Source organism: Salvelinus alpinus, chromosome 5 (genome assembly GCF_045679555.1).
Source record: "Salvelinus alpinus chromosome 5, SLU_Salpinus.1, whole genome shotgun sequence".
Lineage (NCBI taxonomy): Eukaryota > Metazoa > Chordata > Actinopteri > Salmoniformes > Salmonidae > Salvelinus > Salvelinus alpinus.
In genome coordinates, this window is record NC_092090.1 from 24,739,266 (window position 1) to 24,766,320 (window position 27,055).

Here is a 27,055-nt window from a genome sequence, read left to right on the forward strand (position 1 = left end):
TATAGAACTTCAAATAGAACTCCACTTATCATGATCTGAGTGGATCTGAGTGGATATGTGATGATTATCTTTCACCCTGGCTCTGTCCTCTATGATTTCACATATCTGTGATTTAGTTATGATTTGAGTTATAATTAACTCTTCGTGATCTACTGATTTAACTGTAGTCTTCTGTGACAGACTGTTACTTGGCCAGCACACAAGAGATGTGGTTTTGGGTTTATAGATCAGTTTAGCTGTGGTCCATGGAGAGTCCTCCTTCAGTCTTCTGGTTGAGAATGTGATTGTTATTCAGGCTCTTGCAATTCATGTAAACGTTTCATGTGAGATCAAGTTGCCTCAGACTGCATCCCAAGAAAACGCACATTTCAGAATATCTTACCCAGCATTCATTTCACACACCAGTGGCTTATCTTCTCTAAGAGCAGTAACGCAATAAATACCATTATTAATCATACAGCAAAATGTCATAAGTGTGTGTGTGTGTGTGTGTGTGTGTGTGTGTGTGTGTGTGTGTGTGTGTGTGTGTGTGTGTGTGTGTGTGTGTGTGTGTGTGTGTGTGTGTGTGTGTGTGTGTGTGTGTGTGTGTGTGTGTCTTTACAGAAGGTGCTGCTGGCAGCGTCACCAGATGGTGGAGGATTGGGAAGCGTTCTCTCCCTCCCTAGCTCCGACTGGGGTTATGAGACAATGGGAAGCGTTCTCTCCCTCCCTAGCTCCGACTGGGGTTATGAGACAATGGGAAGCGTTCTCTCCCTCCCTAGCTCCGACTGGGGTTATGAGACAATGGGAAGCGTTCTCTCCCTCCCTAGCTCCGACTGGGGTTATGAGACAATGGGAAGCGTTCTCTCCCTCCCTAGCTCCGACTGGGGTTATGAGACAATGGGAAGCGTTCTCTCCCTCCCTAGCTCCGACTGGGGTTATGAGACAATGGGAAGCGTTCTCTCCCTCCCTAGCTCCGACTGGGGTTATGAGACAATGGGAAGCAGTGGAAAGTGAAAGGGGCTAGATTGCATGATGACGAGACTAGGGTTGCGTCCCAAATGGCACCCTATTCCCTATGTAGTGCACTACTTTTGACCAGGCTCTGGTCTTAGTGAACTACATAGGGAATAGGATGCCATTTGGACACAGACTAACTAGGTGAGGTGTGAGGAAGGCAGCCGTTCTGCCGTTCTCCTCCCTCCGCCTCCTCCCTCCCTCCTCCCTCTTTCCTCCTCCTTCCTCCTCCTCTTCACCGTAGTTTGACTGTCAGAGATAGAGTACCACATTGTGCAGGCAGGGTGACCTGACATTGCAACTTAAAGAAAGAGTTATCTGGTCTAAATCCTCCTACAAACGGATTCACTGTAGGGTTTTGATACCCCTAAAATCAGCTTGTGCTCACTCATTCATGCCTGTAGTGATATTCTAGATGTGTGTAAAATTCAGCATCAACATGAGAAGTTTCAATCAGATGAAAGAGAGTGATTGCCCACTGTTGGAAGAATCCAACGTAATTTGTACCATTTGGACCAAACCAATTCTTTCAATCTATTGCACCCACTGTAGGCAAAATCTACACTCTCTTTTCCTACCACCTAGCTCTCCCTCCCTCCCTCCCTCCCTCCCTCCCTCCCTCCCTCCCTCCCTCCCTCCCTCCCTCCCTCCCTCCCTCCCTCCCTCCCTCCCTCCCTCCGAGTTGGGTTGACAGCAGTGCATGGCTGGCACCCTAGTCTCCTCTATTATAAGCCCACTCCATTCTGCCTGTCAGACTCTGTCTCTAGTCTCTTACCTTGTGATTTCCTCTTTCAGGGCAGCCGGGTCGGGAGGATAAAACTTGACACGTAAACACATGGTGAATGGAGGCTGGGCTGAGGGGAGAGGTCACATGTTAGAAAATAGGCTTTTTCTAGTAGTTACTGTGACCTAACTAGTAGTAACTGCCAACGACTCAATCACCCAATCAAATTCGCAACTGCATATCATCATGCATAATTCAATAGTCATACATGGTCATGCATTCATGTACTTACATTTAATTTGTTTGGCAATACATTTTGTAAAACCCAACCAATGCTGAAAGACATAAACAAAAACAAATCAGTCAAAAAGGGTGTTTTCTAGGCGCTAAATACCTGACTGCTCTCCCTCTGCCTCTACTCTAGACATTAGTGACAGACTACGTTGTCTGATTGCTCAGTAATTGTGCATTCTGACTTGTTGTCTAGAGCTGGAGGGCATTCTAGAACAGAACTCCACTGAGCATCCTAACGCTGTGTTCTCTCTACCTCACTGATGTTTATATTCTCTCTCTCTCTCTCTCTCTCCTCATCATCCCCCCTCTCTCTCTTACCCAGTGACTTATAGAGATGAAAGAAAGGAAAGTGCTTTAGAGGAAGGACACTCAGAGAAACGCTTGTTGTCTGTCAGCTCATAACCATTTGGAGGAGAAAAAAATATCTCTGGTGAGTTGAATTGTTATCTCAATTAATCTGTATGAATAAAGGTTGAATGAAAAATGGAATACATTAAATGAGTGGGGAGGGTAAGACACTACACCGGTGATACTGGCCTAGTTTGTTGACGTTCATCATATCTCCCAGACTTCACCTGTCTCTCCCCTGGCCTCGAGGTTCTGCTCTGGAGAGGGCTTGGTTGAGTGCTTCAGTGATAGACTGTGACAGAGTTGTGTCTATCAAAGCCTCATATACCCTTACTACAGTCCTTCTATCAAACCCTGAAACACTGCTCTAACTACATGCCAATCTGTAAGGTGTATAGAAGAGACTGACAGTGAATATAGACTAGGTTAAGTACTCTGACTCTGACTGAGGAAGGCACCAGTATTCATGGATGCCAAGAGAAGCCAGGCTTCCCCAAAATATTGATAAATATATATATATTTTTTAAATGGACTATTCGTCTCTCTGTGTTTCATAATTTTCCTTCAATTTGCAAGGCTGGAATGTATCTCACCGGAGAAAGCATCCGAGTGAGCGAAACAGCGCCCCTCTGTCTCTGTGTGTGTAGGCCATCTATTTGATGCTGTCTGGTCAAAAAGAGCATGACATTGTTGCCGCCTGTAGTGTTGAACGCAAGGGAAGCCAGCAAGCATTTGGCCTCCATTCATAAAAAGTATAAAATAATAGCCAATCAGTGTTGAAATAAACTGAGTGAGCTCAACTGTTAATGATCCTGGTGCACCAAAAAAATGTGTCAAGGGAAGCCAGTTTGGATTTGGCTTCACTCCAATAACATCACGAGAGCAATACGTCATAGACAGAAACAACTTGAATTGTTGCATCTCATGTTTGTGGCTAGCGAGCTAAAGTGGGCCCTTTCCTAAATTATCCATTGATGGAGACAGGGATTTGGAGTTGTGGTTTTACTTAATTCTCTGTACTGGCCAATGATGGCGATTCTGATCCAACCATAAATTCATATATGGTGCCCTGACCTGAGAGAATGGAAGTTCAATATGTAGCTAGATGTAGAAGGCTAATGTTAACTAGCTAACATTGCCCATGAAAGGAAGTTAGGCTAGTGAGCAAGCATTTTAGCCAGGTAGCCTAGGACAACAAAAAATAAAAGCGTGTACTGTATGACAGAGTCACAGACCATTTCATCAACATGAAAGAGAGGAGGATGGAATTGGCATTTATCTACAAGTAGGGTGAGTCAAAATGTTATTTCTACTTGCACGGATGCACACACGCATACACACACACACACACACACACACACACACACACACACACACACACACACACACACACACACACACACACACACACACACACACACACACACACACACACACACACACACACACACACACACACACACACAGAGAAATCAGAACAGCCACATCATATTTAACGTACGTTGATTGGACTCAATTGTGTTTGGTATCTTTTAGTTGTCACTGTATTAGACTAAGCATAGGTGATTTGATGATGGTGAAATGTTGAAATTGAAATGGTGCTGGATTAGTGAAGGCAGCTCCTGTTTTCTTTTGTGACTTGCGGTAACTCTCCCTGGTTCTAAATCAATAGTTGTTTAGTATTCCGAAAATGTCTGAAACATTAACTTGCTTGACCATGCTGTAGGTCATGTAACTGTTTGTTACATACAATATGCTTTGTGGACTTCACAGGACAGAGGTTGCTTTCAGGTTTTGTGATGAAACAAAGGTGTGGTTGAATTTATTCTGCCACTGTGTCTTCTTATTGTCTCGGCTTTAGGCCTACAGTGGGGAGAACAAGTATTTGATACACTGCCGATTTTGCAGGTTTTCCTACTTACAAAGCATGTAGAGGTCTGTCATTATTATCATAGGTACACTTCAACTATGAGAGACGGAATCTAAAACAAAAATCCAGAAAATCACATTGTATGATTTTTAAGTAATTAATTTGCATTTTATTGCATGACATAAGTATTTGATACATCAGAGAAGCAGAACTTAATATTTGGTACAGAAACCTTTGTTTGCAATTACAGAGATCATACGTTTCCTGTAGTTCTTGACTAGGTTTGCACACACTGCAGCAGGGATTTTGGCCCACTCCTCCCTACAGATCTTCTCCAGATCCTTCAGGTTTCGGGGCTGTCGCTGGGCAATACGGACTTTCAGCTCCCTCCAAAGATTTTCTATTGGGTTCAGGTCTGGAGACTGGCTAGGCCACTCCAGGACCTTGAGATGCTTCTTACGGAGCCACTCCTTAGTTGCCATGGCTGTGTGCTTCGTGTCGTTGTCATGCTGGAAGACCCAGCCACGACCCATCTTCAATGCTCTTACTGAGGGAAGGAGGTTGTTGGCCAAGATCTCGCGATACATGGCCCCATCCATCCTCCCCTCAATACGGTGCAGTCGTCCTGTCCCCTTTGCAGAAAAGCATCCCCAAAGAATGATGTTTCCACCTCCATGCTTCACGGTTGGGATGGTGTTCTTGGGGTTGTACTCATACTTCTTCTTCCTCCAAACACGGCGAGTGGAGTTAGACCAAAAAGCTCTATTTTTGTCTCATCAGACCACATGACCTTCTCCCATTCCTCCTCTGGATCATCCAGATGGTCATTGGCAAACTTCAGACGGGCCTGGACATGCACTGGCTTAAGCAGGGGGACCTTGCGTGCGCTGCAGGATTTTAATCCATGACGGCGTAGTGTGTTACTAATGGTTTTCTTTGAGACTGTGGTCCCAGCTCTCTTCAGGTCATTGACCAGGTCCTGCCGTGTAGTTCTGGGCTGATCCCTCACCTTCCTCATGATCATTGATGCCCCACGAGGTGAAATCTTGCATGGAGCCCCAGACCGAGGGTGATTGACCGTCATCTTGAACTTCTTCCATTTTCTAATAATTGCGCCAACAGTTGTTTCCTTCTCACCAAGCTGCTTGCCTATTGTCCTGTAGCCCATCCCAGCCTTGTGCAGGTCTACAATTTTATCCCTGATGTCCTTACACAGCTCTCTGGTCTTGGCCATTGTGGAGAGGTTGGAATCTGTTTGATTGAGTGTGTGGACAGGTGTCTTTTATACAGGTAACAAGTTCAAACAGGTGCAGTTAATACAGGTAATGAGTGGAGAACAGGAGGGCTTCTTAAAGAAAAACTAACAGGTCTGTGAGAGCCGGAATTCTTACTGGTTGGTAGGTGATCAAATACTTATGTCATGCAATAAAATGCAAATTAATTATTTAAAAATGATACAATGTGATTTTCTGGATTTTTGTTTTAGATTCCGTCTCTCACAGTTGAAGTGTACCTATGATAAAAATGACAGACCTCTACATGCTTTGTAAGTAGGAAAACCTGCAAAATCGGCAGTGTATCAAATACTTGTTCTCCCCACTGTATATTTCACGGTCACAAGGCATATGAACTAGGCTGTATCACATCCGGCCGTGATTGGGAGTCCCATAGGGCGGCGCACAATTAGCCCAGCGTCGTCCTGGTTTGGCCGGGGTAGGCCGTCATTGTAAATAAGAATTTGTTCTTAACTGACTTGCCTAGTTAAATAAAGGTTAAATACAATTTTTGTATATATATATATATATTTCACATTATTGCATCAGCTCCTCAACAATGTGATTTTGACACTCGTGTTAAAAATAGATAATAATTATATGTGTACTGTAACTAATTAGTCTGTCAAGGTAGAATGATGCTTTATTACACATAAAGTACACCTGACAAAAGTATTTCCCACAGATCAGGGTGAGGGAATATGTTTCCAAGTAAGGTCCAGTTCAATACTCACGGTAAGAAACACACAACAGCTCCAATCAGTTCCTGTCCAATCTGTCAGTCTGACAGCAGATGGCTGTCTTCTTCTGGTTAGTTTATGGGCAGAAAGATGTGCTACCACTTTACTCCATCACTCTGTCAATCCCCCTCCCTCCCACCAAATGTTTTCTCCTCACAACAACAACAACACTAGCTCCTCTGAAAGTGTTGAGATAGAGACAGAACAGGAACTGATTCTGATCGGCACGGAACCATTGTTCCTCTGGGAATAGGATCTGTGTGTGCGCGCGCGCGCGCGTGTGTGCGCGTGTGTGGGTGTGCGTGTGTGTATCAGGCTGTGCAGACAAGAGAGTTAACACACAGTAATAACCTCAGGCTGTGACGCAGTAGAGTACGGGTTGGGCTCTGCTGCAGGCACACATGAAAGGAGGAGAGAGAAGAGAGGGAGAAACTGTAGAAATAGCCTGCTCAGTGGTATATGTGTGATGTCATGGGAAAGAGAGTGAGAGAAAGAAAGAAAGAAAGAAAGAAAGAAAGAAAGAAAGAAAGAAAGAAAGAAAGAAAGAAAGAAAGAAAGAGAAAAAGAGAGCGGAGAGGGAGAAAGGGAGAGAGAGTGTGAAAGTGGCAGCAAGGGAGAGGTAGTTAAGAGAGAAACAGTCAGAAAGAAAGAGAGAGATAGATAGACAGACATAAACAGAGAGAGAGGGAGTTACCCCTCCTCCCTATCGGTTGACACCACCCACCCTCTGTTTGTCTGGGTCCACATATCTGATGCCAAAGTAGTCCTTCTCCAGCAGGTTAAGGTGGTGACAGATGAGATCAAACAGGTACTGTCCCTTTGCATCGCGCTGTAACACATAAGAAAACACTACATGAATAACTCTGAGGAGAGACAACTACTGTCAGGGTAGGGGTGACAGAGGTGACAACCAGGTAGAGGAGACACCAGGTAATGCATCTCGCTGTACAACCGTGAAAAACAACACTAGTTAGTAATGTAGGGGTGACAGTGGTTGGTAGCCAGGCAACGCCACAGACAGTGACTGACAAAGCGCTAAGGAGGAGAGGGGTGAAGGCATGAACAGACACCATGTAGAAAGATTTTTGGCTCAAAAGAAACGAGATTTCAATAACACCAGAACATGGTTAATATTTCACCAACCCTGGGGACATATCTGAGGAGAATCAAATATTAATATGCAGAAACAGCCATCTGTGATGTCTCGCTGAAATCTCTACTGCAGAGGAAAAGACATGATGGAGAGAAGCAGTACGGAGAGGTAGACAAGGTGGAAAATGGAGTGGAAGTGGAGTAATGTACACCTGGTGCAGACAGTGATGAGAAGGAAATGTAGAGAGTGAGAAATTCAATTGGACCTTCAGTGTAGTGCTGTGAATGAGAAATGGAATAGGCCCTGCTGTGCAGTGCAGTGAATGAGAAATGGAATGGAACCTGTAGTGCAGAGCAGCGCATGACAAATGGAATGGTGCCGCCTCTGTAGACTTTTCAGAGAGAGAGAAATGGAATATGCTCTGCTGCTTGCTGCCTGCTCAGGCATAGGTGGTCACTGGGTGACTGGGCTCAGCCCCAGCCTGTCTGATGATGTAATCAGTATCCACCTCAGCCCCAGCCTGTCTGATGATGTAATCAGTATCCACCTCAGCCCCAGCCTGTCTGATGATGTAATCAGTATCCACCTCAGCCCCAGCCTGTCTAATGATGCAATCAGTATCTACCTCAGCCCAGCCTGTCTGATGATGTAATCAGTATCCACCTCAGCCCCAGCCTGTCTGATGATGTAATCAGTATCCACCTCAGCCCCAGCCTGTCTGTTGATGTAATCAGTATCTACCTCAGCCCAGCCTGTCTGTTGATGTAATCAGTATCCACCTCAGCCCCAGCCTGTCTGTTGATGTAATCAGTATCTACCTCAGCCCCAGCCTGTCTGATGATGTAATCAGTATCCACCTCAGCCCCAGCCTGTCTGATGATGCAATCAGTATCCACCTCAGCCCAGCCTGTCTGTTGATGTAATCAGTATCCACCTCAGCCCAGCCTGTCTGTTGATGTAATCAGTATCCACCTCAGCCCCAGCCTGTCTGTTGATGTAATCAGTATCCACCTCAGCCCCAGCCTGTCTGTTGATGTAATCAGTATCCACCTCAGCACAGCCAGTCTGATGATGTAATCAATATCCACCTCAGCCCCAGCCTGTCTGATGATGCAATCAGTATCTACCTCAGCCCCAGCCAGTCTGATGATGTAATCAATATCCACCTCAGCCCCAGCCAGTCTGATGATGCAGTCAGTATCTACCTCAGCCCCAGCCAGTCTGATGATGTAATCAATATCCACCTCAGCCCCAGCCTGTCTGATGATGCAGTCAGTATCTACCTCAGCCCCAGCCAGTCTGATGCTGCAGTCAGTCACTCTATGCCAGGCCTGGGCAATTATTTTCCATGGAGGGCTATATTTTTGCCATCGCGGGCCAGAATCATATTACAGGATTATACATCATGTGTATGACTGTGTTGACAGATATATCTACTGTAAATCACATCCAGATATGCTACTTATTTAACTTTTTTAACATGCACAGAAATAAACCACATCCATGTTCTCCTTTTGGTAGGTATTTTCATTATTAAACATGCAATGAACTACACGGAGGGAAAAGTACAGTTTCTGACGTCGCTATGCGAAGGATTGCTGAGAGGTGAGAGTCAGTAAGAGATGATCTGTGCCTTGACTTGTTATATTTCATAATTGAAAATGTCTGTTCACATACAGTGGCTTGCGAAAGTATTCACCCCCTTGGCATTTTTCCTATTTTGTTGCCGTACAACCTGGAATTAAAATAGATTTTGGGGGGGTTTGTATCATTTGATTTACACAACATGCCTACCACTTTGAAGATGCAAAACAAAATGTGAAACAAAGTAGAAATAAGACAAAAAAACTGAAAACTTGAGCGTGCATAACTATTCACCCCCCAAAGTCAATACTTTGTAGAGCCACCTTTTGCAGCAATTACAACTGCAAGTCTCTTGGGGTATGTCTCTATAAGCTTGGCACATTTAGCCACTGGCAATTTTGCTCATTCTTCAAGGCAAAACTGCTCCAGCTCCTTCAAGTTGGTTGGGTTCCGCTGGTGTACAGCAATCTTTAAGTCATACCACAGATGCTCAATTGGATTGAGGTCTGGGCTTTGACTAGGTCATTCCAAGACATTTAAATGTTTCCCCTTAAACCACTCAAGTGTTGCTTTAGCAGTATGCTTAGGGTCATTGTCCTGGTGAACTTCCGTCCCAGTCTCAAATCTCTGGAAGACTGAAATAGGTTTCCCTCAAGAATCTCCCTGTATTTAGCGCCATCCATCATTCCTTCAATTCTGACCAGTTTCCTAGTCCCTGCCAATGAAAAACATCCACAACGCATAATGCTGCCACCACCATGCTTCACTGTGGGGATGGTGTTCTAGGGGTGATGAGAGGTGTTGGGTTTGCGCCAGACATAGTGTTTTCCTTGATGGACAAAAAGCTCGATTTTAGTCTCATCTGACCAGAGTACCTTCTTCCATATGTTTGGGGAGTCTCCCACATGACATGCCTTTTGGCGAACACCAAACGTGTTTTCTTATTTTGTTCTTTAAGCCATGGCTTTTTTCTGGCCACTCTTCAGTAAAGCCCAGCTCTGTGGAGTGTATGACTTAAAATGGTCCTATGGAAAGATGCTCCAATCTACGCTGTGGAGCTTTGCATCTCCTTCAGGGTTATCTTTGTTCTCTCTGTTGCCTCTCTGATTAATGCCCTTGCCTGGTCCGTGAGAGTTGGTGGGCGGCCCTCTCTTGGTAGGTTTGTTTTGGTGCCATATTCTTTCAATTTTTTAATAATGGATTTAATGGTGCTCCGTGGGATGATCAAAGTTTTGGATATTTCTTTATAACCCAACCCTGATCTGTACTTCTCCACAACTTTGTCCCTGACCTGTTTGGAGAGCTTCTTGGTCTTGGTGGTACCCCTTGCTTAGTGGTACCCCTTGCTTAGTGGTACCCCTTGCTTAGTGGTGTTGCAGACTCTGGGGCCTTTCAGAGGTGTATATATACTGAGATCATGTGACAGACCATGTGACACTTAGTTTACACAGAAGTGGACTTTATTTAACTAATTATGTGACTTCTGAAGGTAAATGGTTGAACCAGATCTTTTTTATGGGATTCATTGCAAAGGGGATGAATACATACAGTTGAAGTCAGAAGTTTGCATACACTTAGGTTGGAGTCATTAAAACTCGTTTTTTCAACCACTCCACACATTTCTTGTTAACAAACTATAGTTTTGGCAAGTCGGTTAGGACATCTACTTTGTGCATGACACAAGTCATTTTTCCAACAATTGTTTAGAGACAGATTATTTCACTTATAACTCACTGTATCACAATTCGAGTGGGTCAGAGGTTTACATAGGGTTGACTGTGCCTTTAAACAGCTTGGAAAATTCCAGAAAATGATGTCATGGCTTTAGAAGCTTCTGATAGGCTAATTGACATCATTTGAGTCAATTGAAGGTGTACCTGTGGATGTATTTCAAGGCCTACCTTCAAACTCAGTGTCTCTTTGCTTGACATCATTGGAAAATCAAAAGAAATCAGCCAAGACCTCAGAAAAAGAATTGTGGACCTCCACAAGTCTGGTTCATCCTTGGGAGCAATTTCCAAATACCTAAAGGTACCACGTTCATCTGTACAAACAATAGTACGCAAGTATAAACACCATGGGACCACGCACCCGTCATACCACTCAGGAAAGAGACGTATTCTGTCTCCTAGAGATGAACGTACTTTGGTGTGAAAAGTGCAAATCAATCCCAGAACAACAGCAAAGGACCTTGTAAATATGCTGGAGGAAACAGGTACAAAATGATCTATATCCACAGTAAAACAAGTCCTCGACAACCTGAAAGGCCGCTCAGCAAGGAAGAAGCCACTGCTCCAAAACCGCCATAAAAAAGCCAGACTACGGTTTGCAACTGCACATGGGGACAAAGATCGTACTTTTTGGAGAAATGTCCTCTGGTCTGATGAAACAAAAATAGAACTGTTTGGCAATAATGACCATCACTATGTTTGGAGATAAAATGGGGATGCTTGGCAAGCCGAAGAACCATCCCAACCGTGAAGCACGAGGGTGGCAGCATCATGTTGTGGGGGTGCTTTGCTGCAGGAGGGACTGGTGCACTTCACAAAATAGATGGCATCATGAGGACGGAAAATTATGTGGATGTATTGACGCAACATCTCAAGACATCAGCCAGGAAGTTAAAGCTTGGTCGCAAATAGGTCTTCCAAATGGACAATGACCCCAAGCATACTTCCAAAGTTGTGGCAAAATGGCTTAAGGACAACAAAGTCAATGTATTGGAGTAGCCATCATAAAGCCCTGACCTCAACCCTATAGCAAATTTGTGGGCAGAACTGAAAAAGTGTGTGTGAGCAAGGAGGCCTACAAACCTGACTCGGTTACACCAGCTCTGTCAGGAGGAATGGGTCAAAATTCACCCAACTTTTTGTGGGAAGCTTGTGGAACTCTACCCAAAACATTTGACCCAAGTTAAACAATTTAAAGGCAATGCTACCAAATACTAATTGAGTGTATGTAAACTTCTGACCCACTGGGAATGTGATGAAAGAAACACAAGCTGAAATAAATCATTCTCTCTACTCTCTACTCATTCTCTCTACTAAAGTGGTGATCCTAACTGACCTAAGACAGGGAATTTTTACTAGGATTAAATGTCAGGACTTGTGAAAAACTGAGTTTAAATGTATTTGTGTCACGCCCTGACCTTAGTTATCTATGTTTTCTTTATTATTTTGGTCAGGTCAGGGTGTGACGAGGGTGGGTATGCTTGTTTTATCTTGTCTAGGGTTTTTGTAGATCTAGGGTTTTTTGTAAGTCTATGTAATTGTAGGTCTATGGTGACCTGAATTGGTTCCCAATCAGAGGCAGCTGTTTATCGTTGTCTCTGATTGAGGATCCTATTTAGGTTGCCATTTTCCCTTTTGGTTTCGTGGGTTCTTGTCTATGTGTAGTTGCCTGTCAGCACTCGTTTTATATAGCTTCACGGTCGTTTTTGTTACTTTGTTGAGTGTTCTTTCTTCATTAAAATAAGAATGTATGCATATCACACTGCGCCTTGGTCTCCTCATTACAACGATCGTGACAATTTGGCTAAGGTGTATGTAAACTTCCGACTTCAACTGTATACACGCTTGTATACCACCTTTCTGTTTTTTATTTTTGAGAATATTTGAAACAAGTAATTTTTTTCATTTCTCTTCACCAATTTGGACTATTTTGTGAATGTCCATTACATGAAATCCAAATAAAAATCTATTTAAATTACAGGTTGTAATGCAACAAAATAGGAAAAACGCCAAGGGGGATGAATACTTTTGCAAATCACTGTACATAAAACAGTTTTTGCGCAATTTCGAGCTAGCTACTATTTGTAACTGTGGCGTGTGTCAGCCTGTCTGTCACTGTCTGTCCTCATGCAATTGTTATTTATAGGTACCTTCAAAATAAATGTCCCACAAGCGGTGAGAGTTAAATCATAACACAAAGGCGGGTATTCATTGGGATTTTCATTTGAATAACAAATACCTTTTTCAAAACTTTACTATAGCAAATTCTCTAAGTGATCTGAGCATGATTCCGTGGGCCGTATTGAATCAGGTCGCGAGCCGCATATAGCCCCGGGCCGGCCTTTGCCCAGGCCTGGCCTAGGCCCTGGTGCGTTGATTAGTGAGGACAGTTGGGACAGTCACAGGTGGGGGCTCATGCCTTTCTACTCCCTCTGTACCTTCTAGCCAATGTCACTGACATACTACACCATGTAAAGATTCACAATTGTGCACTTCTCAGGCATTGATTAATGCATGCTAACGCAGCAGCCCGCTACAGTACAGCCCAGCATCTGTATGTGGCCCAGCATGGAGACAGCTGTGTTTAGTGGCAGCTAAAACTCACACACTCTACTCTACTGTAATATGAATGACCCAGGTCCAGTAATATGAATGACCCAGGTCCAGTAATATGAATGGCCCAGGCCAAGTAATATGAATAACCCAGGTCCAGTAATATGAATGACCCAGGTCCAGTAATATGAATGGCCCAGGCCCAGTAATATGAATGACCCAGGCCCAGTAATATGAATGGCCCAGGCCCAGTAATATGAATGGCCCAGGCCCAGTAATATGAATGATCCAGGCCTAGTCATATGAATGACCCAGGCCCAGTAAAATGAATGACCCAGGTCCAGTAATATGAATGACCCAGGCCCAGTAAAATGAATGACCCAGGCCTAGTCATATGAATGACCCAGGCCCAGTAAAATGAATGGCCCAGGCCCAGTAATATGAATGACCCAGGCCCAGTAAAATGAATGACCCAGGCCCAGTAAAATGAATGGCCCAGGCCCAGTAAAATGAATGGCCCAGTAATACGAATGGCCCAGTAATAAGAATGGCCCAGTTTACCACCATAAAACACATCAGCAGGGCTGAGGCTGGCATCTGACAAAGCCCTAGGTGACTGTATGGCTCAGTGTTAGCGCTGAGGATGCATCCCAAATGGCGCCATATTCGCTATATAGTGCACTACTTTTGACCAGAACCATATAGGGAATAGTGTGCTATTTGGTACGCAGACAGAATGTTCTGAATGTTAACGCTGGCTAGCACCACAGAAGCCTGACCTTTTCCAGTCTCTCTATGGGATCTCACATCCACTGGCTACTGTCTCTGTCCAGTATGTCACCGTCACAGCAGCTATACCACACACACTGAGGACTACCCTACACGACACGAAGCGCTGACTCGCACTCCCTTAAAATACAATCATCCTGCCGGTCTGAGAGTGGCAGGCAGACACAAACACAGCTCCACAGAAGCACATACAGAGACACTGCACCAACGTATACACGCATATAGTACATGCTTCCTATACTAAGCTACATAACTTATCTACAGCCAAAATGAGGCAGACAGCCTCTCTAATTAATCACAGTGTGTGTGTGATGTCATTTATGGCAACTGTGTTTACTGAAAGACAACAAAACACAGAGCCATTTATCACGATGGGTCTGAACATTTAGGAATGAAATGAACTGGAACCCAAACACAGGCTTTCATTCATTAGACTAATCCTAGGATTTGTCCCAAATGGCTCCCTATTCCCTTTTTTGTGCACTACTACTATACAGAGAATATGGTGCCATTTTGGATGCACTCAACAATCTGTCCCTCACCAGGAACAACAACACTTTACATATTTAGCAGACACTCTTATCAAGAGCAATTAGGGTTAAGTGCCTTGTTCAAGGGTAAATTGACATATTTTTCACCAAGGGGATTCAAACCAGCAACCTTTCGGTTAGTGGCACTACACTCTTAACCACTAGGCTACCTGCCACCTATAGCACTTAGCAGTCACTAAGCAGCTTTACATACTGTATTATGGCTACATAAGCACCACTGCACATTGCACGTACATACAGCTGTCCTCAACTTGTACTGAATGTATACTTTGCATATTGATGAGATAAATTCAACTTTAAAAAGTTGAGAGCAGCACCCCTGGAACAGAAACAGCAGTACTGAAGCTGGGCTGAAGACAATGACTGTATATATCATAGGACTGAAGCAAGGCTGAAGACAATGACTGTATATATTATAGGACTGAAGCAGGGCTGAAGACAATGACTGTATATATTATAGGACTGAAGCAGGGCTGAAGACAATGACTGTATATATCATAGGACTGAAGCAGGGCTGAAGACAATGACTGTATATATTATAGGACTGAAGCTAAAGCGTATTGATCCGATGCAAAGCAAAGCGGTCTCTGATGTCCCTATGGGAATAAGCCCAGAGACGAGCTACTGTGGAGGAACAAAAACTATGTAGGAAAACGCTGTACTGTACAATATAGATTTGTGGGGAGTGTGGATATGTTATGTTAATTCAGAGTACCATGTTTTGGTACAGTATTCCACTGCTTTGCTCTACCACCTACCACCTACCACCTAACACCTACCATCTACTACCTACCATCTACCACCTACCATCTACCTACACCATTATCTCCACTTTATTGTTGAACATGGCAGATATGTTAATACAGAGAAGATGGGGTAATAGAAGGTTTAATGAGTGAGGTTTAATCAGAGATAATGGATGCATTGTCACGACTTCCGCCGAAGTTGGCTCCCCTGCCTGTTCGGGCGGTGCTCGGCGGTCGTCGTCACCGTCCTACTAGCCGCCACCGATCCCTTTTTCGCTTGTCTGTTTGTTTTGTCTGATTAGTTGCACCTGTGTTTTTTTTGGTTTCGTAAATGAGCTTCCCTATATTTAGGAGTTTGACCCGCCCTTGTTTTGTGCGGGATTGTCTTTTGGTTACGTGCGTGTGTTTTGGGTTTTGCAAGTGTTTCCCTGCGCCCTGTATGCTCGGGCTTATCATTTTTGTGAAGTAGTAAAAAGGAATATTTATCCCAAGCGGCTCTCTCTCTGCGTCTGATTCTTTCACCCACCTAGTCCCGCGTGACATGCATCTCATCTCAGAATGAACAAAGGAAAGCTACTGATGACTTTCAATGTGGCATCTTCATTGTATAGTATGGATTTATTATGAGCTTAATTCAGTGTGTGTGTGTGTGTGTGTGTTTGTGCATTCCTGCATGCATTTGTGTGTGTGTGTGTGTGTGTGTGTGTGTGCGCGCACAGGTGAGTGTGTGTGTGTGTCATGCAAGTACACATACAGTATTTCTTATTTCTTCTCTACCACACTTTCTAATCTACAGAACACCATTACTGCCAGTAAATAACACCACCCACTTTGTAATCTACAGAACACCATTACTGTCAGTGAATATCACCACACACTTTCTAATCTACAGAACACCATTACTGTCAGTGAATATCACCACCCACTTTCTAATCTACAGAACACCATTACTGCCAGTGAATATCACCACCCACTTTCTAATCTACAGAACACCATTACTGCCAGTGAATATCACCACCCACTTTCTAATCTACAGAACACCACTACTGCCAGTGAATATCACCACCCACTTACTCATCTACAGAACACCATTACTGCCAGTGAATATCCCCACCCACTCTCTAATCTACAGAACACCATTACTGCCAGTGAATAACACCACCCACTTTCTAATCTACAGAACACCATTACTGCCAGTGAATATCACCACCCACTTTCTAATCTACAGAACACCATTACTGCCAGTGAATATCACCACCCACTTTCTAATCTACAGAACACCATTACTGCCAGTGAATATCACCACCCACTTTCTAATCTACAGAACGCCATTACTGTCACTGAATATCAACACCCACTTTCTAATCTACAGAACACCATTATTGTCAGTGAATATCACCACCCACTTTCTAATCTACAGAACACCATTACTGCCAGTGAATATCACCACCCACTTTCTAATCTACAGAACACCATCACTGCCAGTGAATATCACCACACACTTTATAATCTACAGAACACTATTACTGCCAGTGAATAACACCACCCACTTTCTAATCTACAGAACACCATTACTGCCAGTGAATAACACCACCCACTTTCTAATCTACAGAACATCATTACTGCCAGTGAATATGACCACCCACTTTCTAATCTACAGAACACCATTACTGCCAGTGAATAACACCACCCACTTTCTAATCTACAGAACACAATTACTGCCAGTGAAAAACACCACCCACTTTCTAATCTACAGAACACTATTACTGCCAGTGAATAACACCACCCACTTTCTAATCTACAGAACACCATTACTGCCAGTGAATATCACCACCCACTTTCTAATCTTCAGAACACCATTACTGCCAGTGAATAACACCACCCACTTTCTAATCTCCAGAACACCATTACTGCCAGTGAATAACACCACCCACTTTCTAATCTACAGAACACCATTACTGCCAGTGAATAACACCACCCACTTTCTAATCTTCAGAACACCATTACTGCCAGTGAATATCACCACCCACTTTCTAATCTTCAGAACACCATTACTGCCAGTGAATAACACCACCCACTTTCTAATCTACAGAACACCATTACTGCCAGTGAATATCACCACCCACTTTCTAATCTACAGAACACCATTACTGTCAGTGAATAACACCACCCACTCTCTAATCTACAGAACACCATTACTGCCAGTGAATAACACCACCCACTTTCTAATCTACAGAACACCATTACTGCCAGTGAATATCACCACCCACTTTCTAATCTACAGAACATCATTACTGCCAGTGAATATCACCACCCACTTTCTAATCTACAGAACACCATTACTGCCAGTGAATATCACCACCCACTTTCTAATCTACAGAACACCATTATTGTCAGTGAATATCACCACCCACTTTCTAATCTACAGAACACCATTACTGTCAGTGAATATCACCACCCACTTTCTAATCTACAGAACACCATTACTGCCAGTGAATATCACCACCCACTTTCTAATCTACAGAACACCATCACTGCCAGTGAATATCACCACACACTTTATAATCTACAGAACACTATTACTGCCAGTGAATAACACCACCCACTTTCTAATCTACAGAACACCATTACTGCCAGTGAATAACACCACCCACTTTCTAATCTACAGAACATCATTACTGCCAGTGAATATGACCACCCACTTTCTAATCTACAGAACACCATTACTGCCAGTGAATAACACCACCCACTTTCTAATCTACAGAACACAATTACTGCCAGTGAAAAACACCACCCACTTTCTAATCTACAGAACACTATTACTGCCAGTGAATAACACCACCCACTTTCTAATCTACAGAACACCATTACTGCCAGTGAATATCACCACCCACTTTCTAATCTTCAGAACACCATTACTGCCAGTGAATAACACCACCCACTTTCTAATCTTCAGAACACCATTACTGCCAGTGAATAACACCACCCACTTTCTAATCTACAGAACACCATTACTGCCAGTGAATAACACCACCCACTTTCTAATCTTCAGAACACCATTACTGCCAGTGAATATCACCACCCACTTTCTAATCTTCAGAACACCATTACTGCCAGTGAATAACACCACCCACTTTCTAATCTACAGAACACCATTACTGCCAGTGAATATCACCACCCACTTTCTAATCTACAGAACACCATTACTGTCAGTGAATAACACCACCCACTCTCTAATCTACAGAACACCATTACTGCCAGTGAATAACACCACCCACTTTCTAATCTACAGAACACCATTACTGCCAGTGAATATCACCACCCACTTTCTAATCTACAGAACATCATTACTGCCAGTGAATATCACCACCCACTTTCTAATCTACAGAAAACCACTACTGCCAGTGAATATCACCACCCACTTTCTAATCTATAGAACACCACTACTGCCAGTGAATAACACCACCCACTTTCTAATCTATAGAACATCATTACTGCCAGTGAATATGACCACCCACTTTCTAATCTACAGAACATCATTACTGCCAGTGAATAACACCACCCACTTTCTAATCTACAGAACACCATTACTGCCAGTGAATATGACCACCCACTTTCTAATCTACAGAACAACATTACTGCCAGTGAATATCACCACCCACTTTCTAATCTACAGAATACTATTACTGCTAGTGAATATCACCACCCACCTTCTAATCTACGGAACACCATTACTGCCAGTGAATGTGACAACCCACTTTCTAATCTACAGAACACCATTACTGCCAGTGAATATCCCCACCCACTTTCTAATCTACAGAACACCATTACTGCCAGTGAATATCACCACCCACTTTCTAATCTACAGAACACCACTACTGCCAGTGAATAACACCACCCACTTTCTAATCTACAGAACACCATTACTGCCAGTGAATATCACCACCCACTTTATAATCTACAGAACATCATTACTGCCAGTGAATATGACCACCCACTTTCTAATCTACAGAATACCATTACTGCCAGTGAATATCACCACCCACTTTCTAATCTATAGAACACCACTACTGCCAGTGAATAACACCACCCACTTTCTAATCTACAGAACACCACTACTGCCAGTGAATAACAACACCCACTTTCTAATCTACAGAACACCATTACTGTCAGTGAATATCAACACCCACTTTCTAATCTACAGAACACCATTACTGCCAGTGATTATGACCACCCACTTTCTAATCTACAGAACACCATTACTGTCAGTGAATATCACCACCCACTTTCTAATCTACAGAACACCATTACTGCCAGTGAATAACACCACCCACTTTCTAATCTACAGAACACCATCACTGCCAGTGAATATCACCACACACTTTATAATCTACAGAACACCATTACTGCCAGTGAATAACACCACCCACCTTCTAATCTACAGAACACCATTACTGCCAGTGAATAACACCACACACTTTCTAATCTACAGAACATCATTACTGCCAGTGAATATGACCACCCACTTTTTAATCTACAGAACACCATTACTGCCAGTGAATAACACCACCCACGTTCTAATCTACAGAACACCATTACTGCCAATGAATAACACCACCCACGTTCTAATCTACAGAACACCATTACTGCCAGTGAATAACACCACCCACTTTCTAATCTACAGAACACCATTACTGCCAGTGAATATCACCACCCACTTTCTAATCTTCAGAACACCATTACTGCCAGTGAATAACACCACCCACTCTCTGATCTACAGAACACCATTACTGCCAGTGAATATCACCACCCACTTTCTAATCTACAGAACACCATTACTGTCAGTGAATATCACCACCCACTTTCTAATCTACAGAACACCATTACTGCCAGTGAATAACACCACCCACTTTCTAATCTACAGAACACCATCACTGCCAGTGAATATCACCACACACTTTATAATCTACAGAACACCATTACTGCCAGTGAATAACACCACCCACCTTCTAATCTACAGAACACCATTACTGCCAGTGAATAACACCACACACTTTCTAATCTACAGAACATCATTACTGCCAGTGAATATGACCACCCACTTTTTAATCTACAGAACACCATTACTGCCAGTGAATAACACCACCCACTTTCTAATCTACAGAACACCATTACTGCCAATGAATAACACCACCCACGTTCAAATCTACAGAACACCATTACTGCCAGTGAATAACACCACCCACTTTCTAATCTACAGAACACCATTACTGCCAGTGAATATCACCACCCACTTTCTAATCTTCAGAACACCATTACTGCCAGTGAATAACACCACCCACTCTCTGATCTACAGAACACCATTACTGCCAGTGAATAACACCACCCACTTTCTATTCTACAGAACACCATTACTGCCAGTGAATAACACCACCCACTCTCTAATCTACAGAACACCATTACTGCCAGTGAATATCACCACCCACTTTCTAATCTACAGAACAACATTACTGCCAGTGAATATCACCACCCACTTTCTAATCTACAGAATACTATTACTGCTAGTGAATATCACCACCCACCTTCTAATCTACGGAACACCATTACTGCCAGTGAATATGACAACCAACTTTCTAATCTACAGAACACCATTACTGCCAGTGAAATTCCCCACCCACTTTCTAATCTACAGAACACCATTACTGCCAGTGAATATCACCACTCACTTTCTAATCTACAGAACACCACTACTGCCAGTGAATAACACCACCCACTTTCTAATCTACAGAACACCATTACTGCCAGTGAATATCACCACCCACTTTCTAATCTACAGAACACCATTACTGCCAGTGAATATGACCACCCACTTTCTAATCTACAGAATACCATTACTGCCAGTGAATATCACCACCCACTTTCTAATCTATAGAACACCACTACTGCCAGTGAATAACACCACCCACTTTCTAATCTACAGAACACCACTACTGCCAGTGAATAACAACACCCACTTTCTAATCTACAGAACACCATTAATGTCAGTGAATATCAACACCCACTTTCTAATCTACAGAACACCATTACTGCCAGTGAATAACACCACCCACGTTCTAATCTACAGAACACCATTACTGCCAGTGAATAACACCACCCACTTTCTAATCTACAGAACACCATTACTGCCAGTGAATATCACCACCCACTTTCTAATCTTCAGAACACCATTACTGCCAGTGAATAACACCACCCACTCTCTGATCTACAGAACACCATTACTGCCAGTGAATATCACCACCCACTTTCTAATCTACAGAACACCATTACTGCCAGTGAATAACACCACCCACTCTCTAATCTACAGAACACCATTACTGCCAGTGAATATCACCACCCACTTTCTAATCTACAGAACATCATTACTGCCAGTGAATATCACCACCCACTTTCTAATCTACAGAACACCATCACGGACAGTGAATAACACCACCCACTTTCTAATCTACAGAACATCATTACTGCCAGTGAATATGACCACCCACTTTCTAATCTACAGAACACCATTACTGCCAGTGAATATTCCCACCCATTTTCTAATCTACAGAACACCATTACTGCCAGTGAATAACACCACCCACTTTCTAATCTACAGAACACCATTACTGCCAGTGAATATCACCACCCACTCTCTGATCTACAGAACACCATTACTGCCAGTGAATATCACCACCCACTTTCTAATCTACAGAACACCATTACTGTCAGTGAATATCACCACCCACTTTCTAATCTACAGAACACCATTACTGCCAGTGAATAACACCACCCACTTTCTAATCTACAGAACACCATCACTGCCAGTGAATATCACCACACACTTTATAATCTACAGAACACCATTACTGCCAGTGAATAACACCACCCACCTTCTAATCTACAGAACACCATTACTGCCAGTGAATAACACCACACACTTTCTAATCTACAGAACATCATTACTGCCAGTGAATATGACCACCCACTTTTTAATCTACAGAACACCATTACTGCCAGTGAATAACACCACCCACTTTCTAATCTACAGAACACCATTACTGCCAATGAATAACACCACCCACGTTCTAATCTACAGAACACCATTACTGCCAGTGAATAACACCACCCACTTTCTAATCTACAGAACACCATTACTGCCAGTGAATATCACCACCCACTTTCTAATCTTCAGAACACCATTACTGCCAGTGAATAACACCACCCACTCTCTGATCTACAGAACACCATTACTGCCAGTGAATAACACCACCCACTTTCTAATCTACAGAACACCATTACTGCCAGTGAATAACACCACCCACTCTCTAATCTACAGAACACCATTACTGCCAGTGAATATCACCACCCACTTTCTAATCTACAGAACAACATTACTGCCAGTGAATATCACCACCCACTTTCTAATCTACAGAATACTATTACTGCTAGTGAATATCACCACCCACCTTCTAATCTACGGAACACCATTACTGCCAGTGAATATGACAACCAACTTTCTAATCTACAGAACACCATTACTGCCAGTGAAATTCCCCACCCACTTTCTAATCTACAGAACACCATTACTGCCAGTGAATATCACCACTCACTTTCTAATCTACAGAACACCACTACTGCCAGTGAATAACACCACCCACTTTCTAATCTACAGAACACCATTACTGCCAGTGAATATCACCACCCACTTTCTAATCTACAGAACACCATTACTGCCAGTGAATATGACCACCCACTTTCTAATCTACAGAATACCATTACTGCCAGTGAATATCACCACCCACTTTCTAATCTATAGAACACCACTACTGCCAGTGAATAACACCACCCACTTTCTAATCTACAGAACACCACTACTGCCAGTGAATAACAACACCCACTTTCTAATCTACAGAACACCATTAATGTCAGTGAATATCAACACCCACTTTCTAATCTACAGAACACCATTACTGCCAGTGAATAACACCACCCACGTTCTAATCTACAGAACACCATTACTGCCAGTGAATAACACCACCCACTTTCTAATCTACAGAACACCATTACTGCCAGTGAATATCACCACCCACTTTCTAATCTTCAGAACACCATTACTGCCAGTGAATAACACCACCCACTCTCTGATCTACAGAACACCATTACTGCCAGTGAATATCACCACCCACTTTCTAATCTACAGAACACCATTACTGCCAGTGAATAACACCACCCACTCTCTAATCTACAGAACACCATTACTGCCAGTGAATATCACCACCCACTTTCTAATCTACAGAACATCATTACTGCCAGTGAATATCACCACCCACTTTCTAATCTACAGAACACCATCACGGACAGTGAATAACACCACCCACTTTCTAATCTACAGAACATCATTACTGCCAGTGAATATGACCACCCACTTTCTAATCTACAGAACACCATTACTGCCAGTGAATATTCCCACCCATTTTCTAATCTACAGAACACCATTACTGCCAGTGAATAACACCACCCACTTTCTAATCTACAGAACACCATTACTGCCAGTGAATATCACCACCCACTCTCTGATCTACAGAACACCATTACTGCCAGTGAATATCACCACCCACTTTCTAATCTACAGAACACCATTACTGTCAGTGAATATCACCACCCACTTTCTAATCTACAGAACACCATTACTGCCAGTGAATAACACCACCCACTTTCTAATCTACAGAACACCATCACTGCCAGTGAATATCACCACACACTTTATAATCTACAGAACACCATTACTGCCAGTGAATAACACCACCCACCTTCTAATCTACAGAACACCATTACTGCCAGTGAATAACACCACACACTTTCTAATCTACAGAACATCATTACTGCCAGTGAATATGACCACCCACTTTTTAATCTACAGAACACCATTACTGCCAGTGAATAACACCACCCACTTTCTAATCTACAGAACACCATTACTGCCAATGAATAACACCACCCACGTTCTAATCTACAGAACACCATTACTGCCAGTGAATAACACCACCCACTTTCTAATCTACAGAACACCATTACTGCCAGTGAATATCACCACCCACTTTCTAATCTTCAGAACACCATTACTGCCAGTGAATAACACCACCCACTCTCTGATCTACAGAACACCATTACTGCCAGTGAATATCACCACCCACTTTCTAATCTACAGAACACCATTACTGCCAGTGAATAACACCACCCACTCTCTAATCTACAGAACACCATTACTGCCAGTGAATATCACCACCCACTTTCTAATCTACAGAACAACATTACTGCCAGTGAATATCACCACCCACTTTCTAATCTACAGAATACTATTACTGCTAGTGAATATCACCACCCACCTTCTAATCTACGGAACACCATTACTGCCAGTGAATATGACAACCAACTTTCTAATCTACAGAACACCATTACTGCCAGTGAATATCCCCACCCACTTTCTAATCTACAGAACACCATTACTGCCAGTGAATATCACCACTCACTTTCTAATCTACAGAACACCACTACTGCCAGTGAATAACACCACCCACTTTCTAATCTACAGAACACCATTACTGCCAGTGAATATCACCACCCACTTTCTAATCTACAGAACACCATTACTGCCAGTGAATATGACCACCCACTTTCTAATCTACAGAATACCATTACTGCCAGTGAATATCACCATCCACTTTCTAATCTATAGAACACCACTACAGCCAGTGAATAACACCACCCACTTTCTAATCTACAGAACACCACTACTGCCAGTGAATAACAACACCCACTTTCTAATCTACAGAACACCATTACTGTCAGTGAATATCAACACCCACTTAATAATCTACAGAACACCATTACTGCCAGTGAATAACACCACCCACGTTCTAATCTACAGAACACCATTACTGCCAGTGAATAACACCACCCACTTTCTAATCTACAGAACACCATTACTGCCAGTGAATATCACCACCCACTTTCTAATCTTCAGAACACCATTACTGCCAGTGAATAACACCACCCACTCTCTGATCTACAGAACACCATTACTGCCAGTGAATATCACCACCCACTTTCTAATCTACAGAACACCATTACTGCCAGTGAATAACACCACCCACTCTCTAATCTACAGAACACCATTACTGCCAGTGAATATCACCACCCACTTTCTAATCTACAGAATACCATCACGGACAGTGAATAACACCACCCACTTTCTAATCTACAGAACATCATTACTGCCAGTGAATATGACCACCCACTTTCTAATCTACAGAACACCATTACTGCCAGTGAATATTCCCACCCATTTTCTAATCTACAGAACACCATTACTGCCAGTGAATAACACCACCCACTTTCTAATCTACAGAACACCATTACTGCCAGTGAATATCACCACCCACTTTCTAATCTACAGAACACCATTACTGCCAGTGAATATGACCACCCACTTTCTAATCTACAGAACAACATTACTGCCAGTGAATATCACCACCCACTTTCTAATCTACAGAATACTATTTCTGCTAGTGAATATCACCACCCACCTTCTAATCTACGGAACACCATTACTGCCAGTGAATATGACAACCCACTTTCTAATCTACAGAACACCATTACTGCCAGTGAATATCCCCACCCACTTTATAATCTACAGAACACCACTACTGCCAGTGAATAACACCACCCACTTTCTAATCTACAGAATACCATTACTGCCAGTGAATATCACCACCCACTTTCTAATCTATAGAACACCACTACTGCCAGTGAATAACACCACCCACTTTCTAATCTACAGAACACCACTACTGCCAGTGAATATCACCACCCACTTTCTAATCTATAGAACACCACTACTGCCAGTGAATAACACCACCCACTTTCTAATCTATAGAACACCACTACTGCCAGTGAATAACACCACCCACTTTCTAATCTACAGAACACCACTACTGCCAGTGAATAACAACACCCACTTTCTAATCTACAGAACACCATTACTGTCAGTGAATATCAACACCCACTTTCTAATCTACAGAACACCATTACTGCCAGTGAATAACACCACCCACGTTCTAATCTACAGAACACCATTACTGCCAGTGAATAACACCACCCACTTTCTAATCTACAGAACACCATTACTGCCAGTGAATATCACCACCCACTTTCTAATCTTCAGAACACCATTACTGCCAGTGAATAACACCACCCACTCTCTGATCTACAGAACACCATTACTGCCAGTGAATATCACCACCCACTTTCTAATCTACAGAACACCATTACTGCCAGTGAATAACACCACCCACTCTCTAATCTACAGAACACCATTACTGCCAGTGAATATCACCACCCACTTTCTAATCTACAGAACATCATTACTGCCAGTGAATATCACCACCCACTTTCTAATCTACAGAACACCATCACGGACAGTGAATAACACCACCCACTTTCTAATCTACAGAACATCATTACTGCCAGTGAATATGACCACCCACTTTCTAATCTACAGAACACCATTACTGCCAGTGAATATTCCCACCCATTTTCTAATCTACAGAACACCATTACTGCCAGTGAATAACACCACCCACTTTCTAATCTACAGAACACCATTACTGCCAGTGAATATCACCACCCACTTTCTAATCTACAGAACACCATTACTGCCAGTGAATA

General features: G+C 42.9%; 1 protein-coding gene across 2 annotated transcripts in view; it reads right to left on the minus strand.

Annotated features, from left to right (window-relative positions):
- Positions 1 to 27,055, minus strand: part of LOC139575792 (FERM domain-containing protein 5-like) — a 166,363-nt gene that overhangs the window by 19,766 nt on the left and 119,542 nt on the right. For both annotated transcript variants that reach the window (XM_071401098.1, XM_071401097.1), the window contains exons 2-4: positions 6,971 to 7,075; positions 2,013 to 2,055; positions 1,772 to 1,850 (exon numbers count right to left, since the gene is read on the minus strand). In XM_071401098.1, coding sequence (XP_071257199.1) covers positions 1,772 to 1,850; positions 2,013 to 2,055; positions 6,971 to 7,075 — 227 coding nt within the window. The remainder of the gene's footprint in view (positions 1 to 1,771; positions 1,851 to 2,012; positions 2,056 to 6,970; positions 7,076 to 27,055) is intronic.